At 37.0% G+C, this 17,555-nt stretch overlaps 2 protein-coding genes across 2 annotated transcripts; both read left to right on the top strand.

Moving 5' to 3' along the window:
- The first annotated feature begins 772 nt into the window (after positions 1-772).
- LOC131975009 (ubiquinol-cytochrome-c reductase complex assembly factor 3) lies at positions 773-3,516 on the top strand. The gene is made up of 2 exons (XM_059337530.1): positions 773-1,033; positions 3,186-3,516. The coding sequence occupies exons 1-2, from the start codon at positions 920-922 to the stop codon at positions 3,315-3,317; spliced, it is 246 nt and encodes an 81-aa protein (XP_059193513.1). The 5' UTR covers positions 773-919; the 3' UTR covers positions 3,318-3,516.
- Positions 3,517-5,219: 1,703 nt separating this feature from the next.
- sub1b (SUB1 regulator of transcription b) lies at positions 5,220-9,559 on the top strand. Its single transcript, XM_059338114.1, has 5 exons — positions 5,220-5,299; positions 6,923-6,992; positions 7,496-7,615; positions 8,721-8,829; positions 8,990-9,559. Exons 2-5 carry the CDS (start codon positions 6,924-6,926, stop codon positions 9,067-9,069), a joined length of 378 nt encoding a protein of 125 aa, XP_059194097.1. The 5' UTR covers positions 5,220-5,299; position 6,923; the 3' UTR covers positions 9,070-9,559.
- The last annotated feature ends 7,996 nt before the right edge of the window (positions 9,560-17,555 follow it).

The raw sequence follows: 17,555 nt of genomic DNA, 5'->3' as shown, positions 1-17,555 counted from the left end.
AAAAACAAACAAATCCAATGAGAATAATCAAAACAACGATAGCAATAGTCAAAACAAAAGCAATAATGTGAACGCAACATGTCCGAAAAGGAGTAGGAGGATGAAGCATATGCTTATTTAAACCTACCCCTTCTCCACTACTCAATTAACATTTTTTCCCCCTAAACATACATATTTACATAATACATATTTACAAAAAAAGAAAATAAATAGATTAAATAAACCAATGCATAAATCATTTATGAAAACACCCGGTTGTTAAAGCCCTTCTTCCTCCCTGTACCTCGTGTAAACCATGTGTTTGTACTGCTTTTTAAACTGGATCATGCTTGGACATTGCTTGAGCTCCACACCCAGTCTGTTCCACAGCCTCACTCCATAAACTGAAGTAATTAAAATGGTGATCAATACACATAATCTAATAATATATTTGGAATATTTATAACAATTAGAGTGGGTCCATTCTGCATAATGAGTACTTTTAATTTTGATACTTTAAGTACATTTTTTATGCCGATACTTTTATAGTTTTACTTCAGTACGTTTTGAATGAAGGACTTTTACTTGTAGTGGAGTAATTTCACAGTGTGGTATTAGTACTTTTACTAAAGTAAGGGATCTGAAAACTTTTTCCACAACTGCCTTTCAGTTAAATGTGTCCACATATCCTAGTTGTAGTAGTAACTAGTACTCTTACTTTAGTGCCGGGACTCACACATTCCTCCGACACAGCAGGTGGCGGTATATACATTTGACGTTGCTCATTCGTCGGTCGTTTTAAACTAAACAAGACATGTTTCCCAGTGTGCACTACTGCAGCTGTGTCCGACGTTACCAAACTAAGCAGAACAGATGCTTTTCGGCAGTGAAACAGACACAGGTATAAGGTAGATACGGTGTTTCCTCCACTTCTCGCAAGATGAGCCTACGTACCATCCTGGGCTCCACTTTTGTCATGGCTGGACTGGGACTCGGCTATGGGATGTGGTCTATGATATCTCCAGGTGACGAACAGCGGAGAGAGCGCATCAAGGTGATTTGGATGAATGGCAGTAACTTGTCTATTGTATAACGTTTGTTGTTTGTGTAGTCCCAGTTTGTGTCTCAAGTGCAAGTGAATAAAATAATAATAATAATAATAGTTCATACCACCCAAGTAAAGATCTAGTCCTATATATATGTATGTATATGGACTGATATTTTGGCATACTGCATTTGACATACAGTGTATTGGGGCATACTCGATCTTTTTCCAGCATACTACATGGTATGGATTGTGGACTGTAGCTCTGCCTTCAACACCATCATGCTGGCTCTGCTGCAGGACAAGCTCTCCCAGCTGAATGTGCCTCACTCCATCTGCAGGTGGATCCCAGACTCACTGTCTGACAGGAAGCAGCATGTAAAAAGAAAACATGTCTCAGAATCCTGCACCATCAGCAGTGGTTCCCCTCAAGGCTACAATCTTCCCCTGCTCTTGTCCCGGTATACCAACAACTGCACTTAGTTATCATCCGTCAAGTTTTGTTTTTGGAAGACACCACCCACACTGGGTTGACAAAACAACCAGAGCTTATGATGCTCTGAAGACAGTATATGTGGTTGTGGATTTCAAAAAGAGCCAAGCCTCGCCAGCACCCCTCACCCTCTGTGACTCCCCAGTTGACACGCCGGAGTTATTCTGCTCCTTGTGTTCCATCATCACTCACAACCTTAAATCAAATCAAATCAAAATTACTTTATTTATCCCTGAGGGGAAATTCAGTAAGTGTGGTAACTCTGTTAGAATGAGACAGCCTGATGGCTGTAGGAGCAAAGGATCGTTTGTATCTCTCCGTCCTGCAACAGAGAGAGAGGAGCTGTTTTTTTGGTCCATAAAGGTTTTGTGTAGCAGATGATCCGGGTATTTCAAGATGGCCTCGAACATCTTGACAGGTCATCTCTCCACCACCTCCTCCAGTGTGTCCAACCTGGCTCCAACCACAGAACCAGCTCTTTACACTAGTCTGTCCAACCGCCTTGCATCTCTGTGTCTGATGCTGCCTCCCCAGCAGACTGCAGCATAAAACAACACACTACCACCACAGACTGATAAAACATCTGGAGCATCTTACTACAGATGTCCAGAGATCTGAGCTGGAAAAGAAAAAGAGGCGGCTTTGATCCTTTTTGTAGAGAGTGTCTGTGTTTAGGGACCAGTCCAACTTATTATACAGGTATACACCTAGATACTTATAACTTGGCACCACCTCCATGTCCATCCCACAGGTATTCACTGGCTGAAGAGGGGGCTTGAACCTGCAGAAATCTATGATAATTTCCTGAGTCTTTGAGGTGTTCAGTAGGAGATAGTTCTTGTGACTCTCCAGTCACTGAAGACTTTTATCAGATCCCTATATTCAGATTCCTGTCCATTGTCCATACACCCCACAATAGCAGTGTTGTCCGAGTACTTCTGGATATGGCAGGACTCAGAGTTGTATTTAAAGTCTGCTGTGTACAGTGTGAACAGGAATGGAGCAAGAACAGTGCCTTGTGGAGCCCCTGTGCTGCTCATTAATGTCCCAGAAACACAGTTCCCCAACCTGACATACTGTGGTCTTCCTGTCAGGTAATCTGTGACCCAGTAGATAATGAAAAGATAAGAGATGGTGGAGATGAAAATCTGATTTTTACCAAAACAGATTCTTCAAGACTGCAGCAGCCCTCATCAACAAGGCCCAGGACCCCCTGACACTGACTGTTGTTCTGTCCCATGAACATTTGCATATTCCTTGTTCAATGTTTTGCACATCCCATGCGTGTTTCATATGTGTTGTTCTGCACCAAAATATCAAGGCAAATTATTTGTGTGTAAAATCCTTCTTAGCAATAAACCTCATTCTGAATGAATGAGCTGAAGGGAAAGCATTGTCTGTACCAGTTTGGAAGAGACTCATTTTGTGTCATGCCTTATTCTTTAAACAGATGTACAGGTACTATAATCACAGAAAAAGGACATCAAGCTGCTTTGTTTGTATTTAAGGCCTGCTAAAAAGTGAAATATTTTGCAAATAAGTTCTATAATTTGCTTACTAGACCACTATATTCAAAGATCATTGAAAGAAATAAGGTCAACATTTTTCTTTTATGTGGTGAAATATAGTAATTCAGTATATTTATCTGTCTCTTCTTTAACTACTCAGAATCTGCCTGAATCAAACCCTGTAAGAATGGAAGAGTCAAGGAGGAGGAACGCTTTGGTGATGCAGGCAATCAAGGAGGCTGGCGAAACCAACTACAATATTGCAAGAGGGTTGGGAGGATCTTCGAAATAGACGGGCCCTGTTCTGTGACCTGTTGGGAATGTCTATGTGTAATAAATGTTGCTGGCATGTATGGCAAAAACCCGGACATTAGGCCTATATTATTTTACAGGGAGGTGGATGTCACATTTTCAGCTCTAATTTATTCATTGTATGTGAAAACAATTCATCAGTTCATTTTAAAATTGATAATAAAAACTATCAAAAACAACCCAATCGTTTCAGTCTTCTTTTAAGCCTATGATTATGGGATCCCTTGCATACAGAACTTAAACTGGATCCTGACTGGGATCATTTAATTTAAACCCAAACTGAAGTTGTTTTTGAGGAGTCATCAGCCGTGCAGTAATGAATGATTTAGTGCTTCTTGTTTTATGAGGTTTAATTTAATTTGTTTCCTATATTTTTAGCTTCATAAATGCAACCCTAACACCAGCATCAGTAGTAGAAGTAGTTACCAGAAGGGTCCAGCAGAGGGAGCATTAGGCTGTTGAGCTACATTACACACCTCTTCCATTGTTTTTGGTTGTAGAACATAATTTGTTGTTAATAACACTACTTAGAATAAGACTGACACAATAACTAAATAATACATTTAAAGGAATTAACCATCTCATGAATGTGTTCCAGGGAGTTGAGTTGCTGCTGTTAATATGTCTCAATGATTTTGAAAGGACAGACAATCCTTTAAATATCAACCTTACAAAATTTGCAAATATTACATTCAATATAAACTTTTGGAACTTATCATTGCATAGATATATCCTGTTAATTGTTTTAAATCAATCATTTTTGCTTTGGGGGGAACAGGAAAAGTTAAATATTTGGTTCTAATTTTAGAGGAGCTCTACTGACTTTGTTTTACATCTTCTGTCATGAAGGTTTTAATTAAAGATGAAAACATTTTGTAGTAGCTACAGGGACCAGAGAACAAGGAGACTTAGTTACACCACCATATTCATTTCTGGTAGGCTAAATATGCTGCATACATACCCCCAAATTTAGACTGGGGATTTGGATTTTATTAAAAAAAAAAACCCTTTCATAATATATTCATAATGTACAACTCTAACCTTGTTAGCATTGAGGGGCCATTCATCACAATCTATTACCCTGAATTGACTTCTTTAGAAGTCAAAGTGTAAATTACTCAGATTACATCATCCTGCAACACCTTCACTAAAATAAAGCAGCATGCACTTCGAGATCCTCCTCATCAATTACAAAGCTCTCAGTAATCTAGTAAAGTGTCTTTGAGTTTGAAAGTGCTGATAAAAAATGTATTATTATTATTATTATTATTATTATTATTATAACAACTGTAGTTACCTCAACAATGCAGAGATTTTTTAAAAAGCTTATATTTAATGCCAAAGACATACACCTTTGATTAATTTTTGTGTGTTGAAAGGCAGCAGCTGTTTAAAAAACACCAACAATGAAAGATTTAGGGACAAATACAATAAAAGCTCAGATTACAAATGTGATTTTATACATTCATACTCATGATAATTGTGAAACTAAGTTTTTTCCTCTATAACCGTATCATCAAAATTGATGATTGTTACACCGCAAATTGTCACACTGTTCATGTCATGCATCAATATATTTTTGTCAGGTGACGGATAGTAGAGATGCAGAAGGAGATACAGGAGGAGAGGCTGAAAGAGGTAGAGGAGGAGAAGCTGGAGGAGGTACAGGAGGAGAGGCTGGAGGAGATGTAGGTCAAAAAGTTCAAACCAAAAAAGGGAACAGTAAACTTAAAAGTAACAATAGAAAACTAGAAGAACAACTAGAAAACACAGTGAACTGAAGGAGTTTGAGTTTTATTTAAGATACTTGTGTGTCTCCCCCCCCCCCCCCCCCCTTCCGAAATCAAAATTTCGTCCATGGATCCATTTTTATTTCAGAAAGCCAGGAGGCAGACTTCGCACCGGAAAGTCAGTCATCTTTCCGCTTCCTGTCAAGAGATCCGCTCTACTACATCCCATCATGTAAGCATTAACAGTTTGAAACGTGTATTTGAGAAAATGTTTGGTTCAACTGAAGAGCAGTTTGTTGTTTTACTGCACCTTACCTGTGACAGTGCACCGACTAGTAAAATATAATGTCGTCTAACTTCCCTAACGAGGCAGAATATCGCTACATGTGCAGCGCGGCTTCGGTTCTGCTAACGTTAGCTACCGTGGCTAACATATCCAGTTAATGTCTGCCTGTAAGGTTAGCGATACAAGCACGGTGCAGCCGATAGACCACACGCTTCCTCACTATGGTGCGCCACCGTGTATAACAGAGTCTAAGGGCGGATGATCTGTTGTTGCAAGAATGAAGTGCCTGACGTCAAACGTAGAAAAAAATCAACTAAATGCAGTTTGAGGCGCGTTGGCGCTCCAAACTGCATTTAGTTGATTTTTTTTCATTTCATTTACATTATTCTTAACCACCACTATCCCTCAAAGTCTCCTCCAACCGTCTGCACCTAATGTGACTTATTCCGCCCGCTGCAACCTAAAATATTTTGAACCCTCTTCGTTTCATCAAGTCACCTCACAGTTTGAGATGTTTTCTAAAAGATGCTGACCTTTTTTATTGTCTAACTAAATAAATAAATTACCATAACGTGATGAGCAAAGTCCCACAGGCTCTCTATTTACTGTCAGCGTCACCTTACAGACGCCAATCACTTATTATTTTTTTCATTTTTATTTTTATTTTTCAATGCTTTATTGAAATTTTAAAAAATAAATATTTTCTGGCACGTTTTTCACAGTACATACCTTGCATAAGTGTAGAAAGAATGCTAGATGAACATCAATCAACAGTAAAACTTATAATAATAATAACATCAATATTGTAAATTCAGAGCAGTTGAAATAAAATAAAAATAATTACAAAAATAAATAGACAAAAATAAAATACATATAAAACAGTCTAAATGTTGCTTTCAATAAGGGGGATTCTAATTAGTTTTAACTGTTCATTTCAGTTGGTAATTTTTTCAAGATAACAGTTTTTGTGCCTTTGTTATTGTTAGAATTTTTAGAGATTTTAAGTACAATTTGAATTCATTCATTAAGTCAATAAATTTGGGGGATGATTTCATTACTCTATTCTTGTGCCAATCCCTTATTCCATCATAGACAGGGTTTCTCTCTGAATGGATAAATAATGCATTAATAAATATACTGATGAAAATAAAATTAACAATAGTACATTAAAACTTGTGTAACCTAGTCGATGATTACAGTCCATTTGTCCCTGCAGAACAAGTCTATTACAGAAACAGCTCTGTAATATTCCATGGGGATAAAATGCTGTACAGATGCACATTTTATTGGCAAAAGGTAGATCATAATACAATACTGCCCATACAAAGGGTAATTAGTCACTATAATCATTCCTCCGTCCCATACTGGCTGTAAAGGGAGCCCTTCATAGTGCAGATGGAAAGATGGGTTGCCTCGCAAGCAGTTAGTGAAAATTTGTTTGTTACGTGGATGGAGGAATGTCATTACATTTTAGGATATTAAAACTGCATGTGCATATGTCCCTTTTAAATAGTCTGTAAATGTTTTGTACTGAAATATAGATCTGATATTGAATCCCTGTCTCAGCAGAATGCCAAAATCAAAGGAAGTGCTGTCTTCCACATCTGGAAGTGACTCTGACAGTGAAGCAGAGACCAAGGTTCGTAGTTTAAAACTAACACCTGATTAGCTAGTACTTTATTGCTTCATCTATGTACTTTGAATATGTCTTGGAATAAAAAAAGAAGCACTGATACAAACAATGTTAAGTGACAGCGAGGTTGCACACTGTAAGTCTGGATGCTATGAAAAGTGTTGGTTGGATCACCAGTACAAAAGGTGAATGCTGCTGTTTTAGAGAACAACTGGTTCTTTGATAAAAGGCAGATGCCTGTAGACATAAACAATAAAGGAATGAAGTCAACTATGAGTAGGGATGGGTAAAGCTAGGAATTTGTTGAAATAAATACTAAAATAAATAAAATCTTCTCTTATTTATACAATTTAGTCCATATCTACTGATACTGCCTCCTGCTTTACTATAGTTTGCTGTCCCACTCTAACCTTTCACTATTGCGTATTGAGTGTATATCATGTACATTTACAACGTATGGGGAGGACAGGATGAGGGGCAGAATTTGTAAAGTACGTTTCTTTTTTAAGGCAAAGAAAAAGAAGTCAAGTGTGCCAGAGAAACCAGCCAAGAAACCAAAGAGCGGAGAGAGCTCCAAGCCGAGCGGCTCAGCCAAGGGCAGCAGTAATAATGACGACAACATGTTTCAGGTGGGTGTCACAGATGTTCTGTAGTTCAAGCTTTCAAGTTTAGATGGAAAAAAACATTACAAATATTTAGAAGCAGTTACAATCACATCCGTTGTGTTATTTTTTATTCAGTGTATCTATTTGATTGACAGGTGTTTTTATAAGTATGTAAAATTCATGAAGTTGTATTAACCCTTTGATGCACAACATATAAACACCTTCTAATGCATTAATTCCCCATGTTATTTCATATTATATATTTATATATTATATTTCATTTATTATTATAACAGAGCATTATATCCATTTTTCCTTTCATACTTTATGAAGAAAAATAGTTTTTGTATTATTGCATCAAGTTTACACACATGGGTCAAAAATGACATTGTGCATTAGAAGCGTAGTGATACAAAAAGTGATACACTAAATTAACAATTTGAGTATATGTGTAACTATGTTTGTCTTATTTTTAAGGTTTAACTTTAAAAGAGTTGTTAGAACCACCAGGTTACATTGGAAAATCACATATTTTAACATTTGAGATTTATTAGAGCCACCAAATAATAATTTCCTTTGGAAAAACCCCAATTTAACAAAATAGGATAGTTGATATTTGTGTCTTCTTTGTCAGGTTTTAAATTGGTGAATCGGTGACCCTTTGATGCACAACATATAAACACCTTCTAATGCACAACATGGGACAAAAATGACCTTGTGCATTAGAAGCGCAGTGATTTAAAAAAAAAAAAAAAAAAAAAAGGGTTTATTCAAAAAGTAAGAAATGAAAACAAAAAAATAGGATGTATGATGATCAAAAACAAGTTATTTGAGGAAAACCTGGAATACTGAATGATGAAATTCATGTATTGCAAAGATATAGAATATAAAAACTTAGTCGGGTCACTTTAGACCCATGCTGTGCATCAAAGGGTTAATTAAATGGACTTCTAGATCAAATTATGTTTTAATTCAGTTGTACTTCACGATTGCCCAAGTTTCTTAGCACAATGCTTGGTTAGGCTTTTGTACTTCATCGTTGCAAATAATATGCCAGGTTAATAGCTTCAATATTATACGTAATTTTTTGTTTGTGGAAGTCTTGTTGAGTATTCGTTGCTTCTTACAGATTGGGAAGATGAGATATGTCAGTGTCAGGGACTTTAAAGGCAAAGTCCTGATTGACGTCAGGGAGTACTGGATGAACCAAGACGGGGAAATGAAGCCGGGGAAGAAAGGTAATGACATGATAATTTTCAATGATCTACATTCAGTATGTGTTTGTCTGAGAAACTATACCAGGACTTGAAAAGATGGACCTTTGATATTTAGTGTGGTTTACGGTTATGGTGTAGGGCATATTCATATGTATGAACCTCTGTTTTCCATTTCTTGTAGGTATCTCCCTGAATCCTGAACAATGGAACCAACTGAAGGACCAGATTTCAGAAATTGATGATGCCATAAAGAGAATATAAGCATTCCTTTCAATGTTATCTGTTGCACTTATTGCGTGAAACTAGTTGGCTAATCAGTTTTGTAAAAAGCCTGGGATTGTTTTCTAATGGACTTGTTTAGTTTGTAGTTCTATAGATCTAGTATTGTCAGTATACTCTAGTTTTCTCTGTGAATCTTGTTTTTGAGCTTTTGAGTCAAGGTAGGGGATGATGAGTAGGTGGTGGATCATTACAGTGGGTGTGTAGAGTGTATAAATACACTGATGTTTTGTATTGAATAATAAAAACAAGGCACTAGCTTAATATTGTTGTTCGTTGTGCAAGTTTATGTTTAGTTTGGCTGTCACGTAAATTTAAATCGTAAGACTTGTTTCATCTGACCTTTGTAATATGTAGCAGCCAGTATAAGTGCTCCTCATTTCTGAAAGCAAGTCATGTTGTCCCTGCAGGTGATTAGATTCATGATGAACCATGAGTTAGGTTTTGAAAATAAATGATACTGTTAAACATATTGGCAAATGAAATTATTGAAAGCATATTATCCATATTAAGCACATTATCCTTGCGTTAACTATAAACCAGTGGTGTCACAATGTGATATTGAGGTTTGGACTCTATTGTATGGGAGAACTTACAGTAGATGCAGCATAAAACCCATGTGGAAATCATTCATTAAGCAACATTGCGTTACATTTTATACATCTACATGTTAATTTACAGCCTCACATTACTTGCACAGAATTTTGAACCCACAATGTCTGTATTTCAAAGTGAGTTCTTAAACCAGACTTAATCTGGTTTCCAGCTCAGCGTTCTTTATGAAACAGTTCAATTCAGAATAGTTTGACTTTCCATTAAGCCAACTCAGAGCGATGAGGTCAGTTTAACACTCACCTGACACACCAAGCAGACCACATCAATTCACGATTTAGAAAACATGTAAAAAGAAACACCCATTTCAAGGGCATCTCCTCTTCAGCATAAGGTAACATGACCTCTTCAAGTATTTTGACATATGCAAACTGATCCATGATCCCTGGTATGTGATAAATAGGCCCAACACCATAGTAGGAGAAACATGCCCATATCATGATGCTTCACTGTCTTCACTGTGTACTGTGGCTTCAATTCAGAGTTTGGGGCTCGTCTCACAAACTGTCTGTGGCCCTTGGACCCAAAAAGGAACAATTTTACTCTCATCAGTCCACAAAATGTTCCTCCATTTCTCTTTAGGCCAGTTGATGTGTTCTTTGGCAGATTGTAACCTCTTCTGCACATGCTTTTTTTTTTAACAGAGGGACTTTGCGGGGGATTCTTGTAAATACATTAGCTTCACACAGACGTCATAGCACTTCCAGGTAACTCCAGGCTGTGTTTGATCATCCTGGAGCTGATCATTGGCTGAGCCTTTGCCATTCTGCTTATTCTTCCATCCATTTTGATGGGTGTCATACCTTTTCTGCGACGTGTCTCTGGTTTTGCTCTCCATTTTAAATCATTGGAGATCATTTTAGCTGAACAGCCTATAATTGTTTGCACCTCTTTATAAGTTTTCCCCTCTCCAATCAACTTTTTAATCAAAGTACACTGTTCTTCTGAACAATGTCTTGAACGACCCATTTTCCTCAGGCTTTCAAAGAGAAATGCATGTTCAACAAGTGCTGGCTTCATCCTTAAATAGAGGCCACCTGATTCACACCTGTTTTTTTCACAAAATTGATGACCTCACTGATTGAATGCCACACTGCTATTTTTTTGAACACACCCCTTTCAACTAATTGTCCAATTGCACAGCCTTAAGAGCGTGCATATCACGAATGCTGGGTCTTGTTGGTTTTCTGAGAATCTACTGCACCTACTGGTACCTTGTTTGCCATGTAGCAATAAAAAATGTACAAAAAACCTGGATTAATCTGGTTAGTCACATTGGACTGCTATTATTTTGAACACTACTGTACATGCCTACTTTATGCTGATAACATGAAGTTTAAGGCAAAAACACAGTTTTTCTCATGTAGTACAAATTTGCTATTTCCATACTGTATGTGAGTATTTGTGCACACTGGGGTCTCTAAACAGGCTTTGAATTACATTAACTGGGTATCAGCAGAAAGCTGAGACTCTTGTGGATTCAAAGCATTTCTTGAGTCTCACTGTATAAAATGAGCTGCTGTGACCTCTAGGATAATCACAGCCTCATGAAACTTTACAACCATGAACTAGAGACCAATCCAAAGGGTGTGCAGCTTCCCTAGGTATACTGACAATAAGGTGGTTCTCAGCAGTTGTAGAACAGAAGTGCTCGTCATCCATTCACTTCTGACCACTTTTATCCGTTGTCAGTATGAATAAAATTGCATTATTGAGCACCAAATGTGTGTAGGAAATGGTATCAACCCAAAAATTGCTGCAACAACTTATAGGACACAGTTGAACATGGACTGGACTTTAGAAATAAATGGTAATGACCCTTTATTCACCATCATAGGTTTCAATAAATAAATAATTAATTCACTAAGTCATTTTAATTAGATATTTTTGACCAGAGCAACTTGACACACAGTGCTGATCTGAATTAATATTCAGGTTCACAGCTTTCGGATGATGTTCATCACTTCTATGTGGCATTTATTGTTGACCTGCTATCTCCCCCTAAACATCCACTGCCCACAACCACACAAAAGGTATTTGGACAATAAGAGGTTAAAACACCTTTGAAGAATTAAAATAGGATCCAACAGCTGGATTATGCTACTTGGTTTGTAGAAGTGACATTCCAGCCACAATGTGGTCACGTGTAAGTTACATGATGTAGTCATGTATGCTATGGTTGTGATCCTGGAGTTTAAATCAACTGTGTTTCTTTTGAAAGCTGCAAAAAAATACCCAACTTTCATCAGTAAAAGTACAAAAGTATCAGCATTAAAATGTAACTAAAGTATCAAAAGTAAAAGTACTCATTATGCAGAATGGCCCCTCTCAGATTGTTATATACTAAATATATTAATTATATGAGTATTATTATTGATGCATTTATGTAAGCAGTGTTTTTATTTTCTCAAAAAATGGCTCATTTTAACTACTTAATATACCTTTTTATGGTTTAATTGAAAATAAATGGCTAATCACTTTAAATTGATCATGTTTTTATGTTAAATCTCAAACTGAAAATGGAAATACTCAAAATTCTACTTAAGTACAGTGCTTAGGTAAATGTACGTAGTTACATTCCAACACTGCACAGAGGTGTAGGCTATATTTATTCCACATATATGTGCCTGGGTAAATATTTACCTGCCTCCAAACTAAGTAAACCTGCCACACTGATTCACATGTCAGAATTTTTTCCATGCTAGTGTCAGAGCTCTAAGAATGCTCACCTGTCCTTTCATCTGTCTGTCCACATATTGGTCCACATTGAAATATTGCGTACAATATCTCAATATCCCATTAAGTATTGGCCATTAAATGCTTAATGTGCTGGATGAAAGGCAGTGTGCGTATATGGTTGATGGTTGGGCCTGCAGACCCATCTTATTCTTTAATTAGGGATATAGACATGAAAATGCTTCCACACCATACAGAGCAACAGCAGAGACAGAAAAGACACACTGAGCTAAAGAAAAGGGATAAGAGGACACTTCCTCAAGTGCCATCTGATCCAGTGAGTCTCAGTTCAAGTGAGAAGAAAACACAGCCCCGGAAACAAAAACCTTTGTGGTTGACAGACTGTATTAGTTGAGCAATTGATCAAGACTGACTCCAGTGGTGAGTCAAATTCTGGAACTGCTGGCCCTAATGTTAATCCAGTGATGAGTAAGAGTACTGTCAAATGTGGGAAATTAACATTAAACATTAAAATATTTGCCTCCCATTCACTCCATTTTATGCAAGCAAAGAGACGGATCTTTGCATTGAGTTCCCATTTGGTGAGCTCCGAATGGCATATATCACCTCAGCATTTGCACATCTGTAACCATGCCTCTGTTTTTTTTAGTTATAATATTTTTTCTTTGTTTATATTATAGGCAGTACATAGAAGACCAATGGAGATGTACCTTATTTACTGTAAAGTTATTACAGATGTTATACAAAGAGGTATCATCTTGTGAATTGTTTTATAATGCCCCAATATAACTTTATATTGTCTGTTAGTTGGAAGTTAATATACAAGAAAAGAAAGTACTGTGACTATGGAAGTTAATTAATTTGAGTTTTTAAAAAAAGAAGAAACTTTTTAGCAACTGTTTCCCTTCCATACATTTCATTGTGGGACAACAGTGTTTATCAACCTCACACCTAAATACTGGTATTACAAGCATGTTATAAGCATCTTTCCAGTAGCTAATAATGACAGAATTCTAGATAGACAACGCAGCAGTTAATCAAGCGAAAAGGTCCATGTCCTGTTGTAGCACTGTTTGTTACTGTACATCAACTTTTCTCACATTGCTCTTATATTTGCTGAGCGCATGCTTGTAGGTTAGAATCTGATCAGCTTTTCTCACAGACAAACTGCTGAGGAATTGCCAGAAAAAACTTGCAGTAGTGAGAGCATTTCCCTGAACCATTAGGGTGTCCTGACTCTAGGTAAAGTTCACATCATCTTCGTGCCTGCTGAGAAGGAATGGGTGATGGTAACTGTTTGAACAAAATTTACTGTTACTGGTAACTTTTCAAGTAAGGACAGGGGATTGGGGTATTTGTTGACATTTCCCAGGCACTTGTGGTCATGTTTTCTACAAGGAGTGACACCTAACAAAGCCAGGCGGAAAAACATGGTTGTCAAACATCTCATCGCCTTGTTGACTCATACATGCCTGCACTCTTCACTATTTGCTCTTTTGGCACAGAAGTTTAAAGAGTAGTCAAGAGCTGAAGAAGTGCTGGAAGCCACAGTTCTACAATCAAAAACAATGATGCTCTTCGTTCTGGTTTAAAGGTTGTTGATTTCCCTGAAAGTAGAAAACTGTTTACTGTTTATTGCTCTATATCACTTGTGTATGCAGTTTATTAAAAGCAATGGCACAGATAATTAATGTGCTTTGGAAATAAAGTGTAACCACAGAGGTCCTCCTGTAGTCTTACTGCTCTCACTTAAAGTTAACATCATTTTAGTCAAGAGATTTGCAAGGTAGTTGTATGAAATCCTTTTTCTGTTGTGACTTGGACTATTAAATTTCACCCTTAGCAGAAGCAGTAATGTACATATTCCATGTGTGCATGGAACTGTAAGTTATCATGTTTCTTTTTTATCATGCTAATACTATAACTGGAACAGTGTGTATTTGTTTTAATATCTAGGTAATTTATTTTGCAAGGGCAACTTGTGCGCCAAATTATGATTATTGTGTCAGCATTTTTCCTTATTCATCCCAAACTGATGTTTAGCCAATAGAGGGCATCATAAAGCAGCTAATGGTGTATTTATTCTGCTCCTACTAGGGAATGAGGATGTGGAGAGGCCAGAATCTTACTGTTTTAACATTCCTTTATTACATAATAGTGTTGTAAGAAAAGACTGCAGACAGTCATTTCTGCATCATAGTCGGTTACAGGAAAATCTAGCTGCAGCACACCAGTGATAGCGTATATACACTGTCTCTAATAGCTATTATTTTAAAGTTAGCAGATTGATAAATTCAAAGAGCATTCCTGTTATAACCTTTCATTATTTAGAAGCCACATCCACTTAACAGTAGCTGTGCCATGCTCAATTCAATGTTTTCAGCTTTTTACTCAAACTATATCTCTCTGCACCTCCATTTACCTTTCTGACCCTTACCCCCACATATGGTATTACCACCTGTTTATCGTCAATGGTGTCATGTCTATCATCAAAAAACTGGCCAGGACTGGTCAAACTCTGCCTGCGCTGTGAGACTGCACATTACCAACATAGCCCACTCACAGTGCATAGACACAGCTCTGCACATGTCCATAGCAATGTGTAATTAAGGTCCTGAGGCACCGGTCATCAGCAGCGTGTGTACATTGCATCTAATCCTGCTTTTCCAGAGGTTCATTTCTGGCTTGATATGTGCGACTGCTTTCTAATGAGCTGTTATCTCCAAACCCACTTTTGACAGGATGTTTGCCGCTTGTTTTTGCATTACTCAGGGATGCAAATGATAAGAGTAGAGATGATATAATTTTATATGCAGTCTATTTCCACTCATCTTCTTTGTTTGCACTTGTTTATGTAGTTCTAAATTACCTGTGAATATGTTTTCTCTAAAAAAACCTCCTCTATCTGCAGTAGACCTTTCTCCATAGTCCAGTGTGTCTCCATTTTCTCGTATAAATACAGGAAATGGCTGTCCCAGAAATATGTTTATTTACAAACAGCTCTTTATTTGTTCATGATTGTGTTTTTTTGTGACACTAATGATTCACTTATGTAATGCAACTATTACCAGGTTTGTATATTTTTCATTGATTGTTTCATCAACATGTGCTCTGGTTTGACTGGATCATGCAAATACTATTGAACAGTTTATTACTAATAATGACTGAATTCAATCTTTTGCATATTATATTTTATTATATTTTGGTTCAAGTTCCACACCAGGAAAAAGTGCTATCAACACTTTTACTGAAGTATAACGTATTGTTGAGCAATGTCTTGCTATTATTGTGCAAAAAGAATACATTTGACAATAAAAGTCAAGCACTTTAACCAAAATTATTTCACTTGTAACTGTATTATATAATCTGATATTATTGAGTTTCCATGCCTGTATTAAATTGTTTTTGGCTTCACCACATTGAAAACAATACATGAAGATGAGCACAATGTCAGGGACACAGCCTCAACAAACAACATGATTTAAAATGCACAAATAAAATAAGGCTATAGCAAGATTGAGGCTCTGCATCCTAATTGCATTTGGAAAGAAAAACTAAGAGCACACATTTTTGGTGGCTATTGTGTGAGATGCAACACAGGCCAGCCCAACCCCTTTAAAAAAGCATTTTGACATTTTTTAAGCTATCTCACCATTCAGTCCAACCTCCAGTCAGTGGAATTTGGTTTAGATTTAGGGCAGAGGTCAAACCTGGCAACCCAACCATGAGGACAGGTCTTTTGAGATGCTCATATTGCAAACTGGGATTAATAATGCATCTAAATATGCTTAGGTGATAAAAGTGATTGAAAAGCAGTCACTTTATGGTTGTAATTGCACATTGTGTAGTCTTAACATTATCCCTTCATGCATGAATGTTAAAATCATTTGATCTTTATCTTTTTTAAAAGTTTAAAAGTAATTCACTTGGATGGAATCTTGCTTAGGGCTTTTCTGTGTGGCGTTTGCATATTGTCACCGTGTCTCTCTGGGTGCTCTGGCTTCTCCCACAGTCCAAAGACAGATCATGTGAAAACTATACATAATATTTTAAATGCTATTAAACTAGTTGCTCAGCTCAATTGTCAGTACTGCTAGCGTTTGCTAAACCTTCTATTTCTGGCACCTTATAATCATCACTGCCACAAGCATCATCCTCACTTGCCTCAGGTTGTATTTTCCCACCATGCTATAGGCACATTGCACAAATTATATAACTCAAATAATGGCACAAATTGTTCACATCTTACTATAGATAGATTAGTTTGTAGTTGAGGTGGGGTCAGCCACACACACACACACACACACACACACACACACACACACACAATTTTGTTATTGGTTGAGTCTGCGAAAAAGGGCTATCAAAGTTCCATAAAATGGAAGTGAATGGGAGCCGAATATTCACTATTGTTAAATTTGTGTATGTGAGCCTGCAGCCTTACAAAGCATGAGAGAGTCACTTGGAATAGGAGTGTAGAGACACAAAACACAACAACAAACTGGCAAGCAGGGAAAGTAAACAAAGACAAGACAGAACACATGAGAGCGGCCTACCACAAAATATAACACCAAACTTGAACTAGCATCCTTATTGTACAAATAAAGACAGATAAACTTTTAAAAATCACTAACAACATAATATACAATACCAAAACACATTAACGGGCCTCATGTATCAAAGGCTGCACAGCTTCATTCTAAAAGATTGCATACTCACAAAACTGGAAAAGTACCCACGCAAAGATATGCACAGCTTTCCTTGATACATTCCAATCACTGTGACCTGAGTGAGTGTCACCTAACTGTGAACGCAGTCAGATCGAGACCCCTAGGACCACAGAAGTCATAAGTTCCTATGATACAATACATGGTACACATTTCCTCCTGGAAAACTTTTCGGCTCACAAAACCAGTGTTGGAAAAAGTTTTCAGATCCCTTACTTTAGTAAAAGTACTAATAACACACTGTGAAATTACTCCATTACAAGTAGAAGTTCTTCATTCAAAACTTACTGAAGTAAAAGTACAAAAGTATCAGCATCAAAAAATACTTATATATAAATTAAAAGTACTCATTATGCAGAATGTCCCCACTCAGATTTTTATATTGTTATATTCTTAATGTATTATTATATTATTTGTATTGATGCATTTATT

This window comes from Centropristis striata, chromosome 7 (genome assembly GCF_030273125.1).
Source record: "Centropristis striata isolate RG_2023a ecotype Rhode Island chromosome 7, C.striata_1.0, whole genome shotgun sequence".
Classification (NCBI taxonomy): domain Eukaryota; kingdom Metazoa; phylum Chordata; class Actinopteri; order Perciformes; family Serranidae; genus Centropristis; species Centropristis striata.
This window is presented reverse-complemented; position numbering and strand designations above follow the sequence as displayed.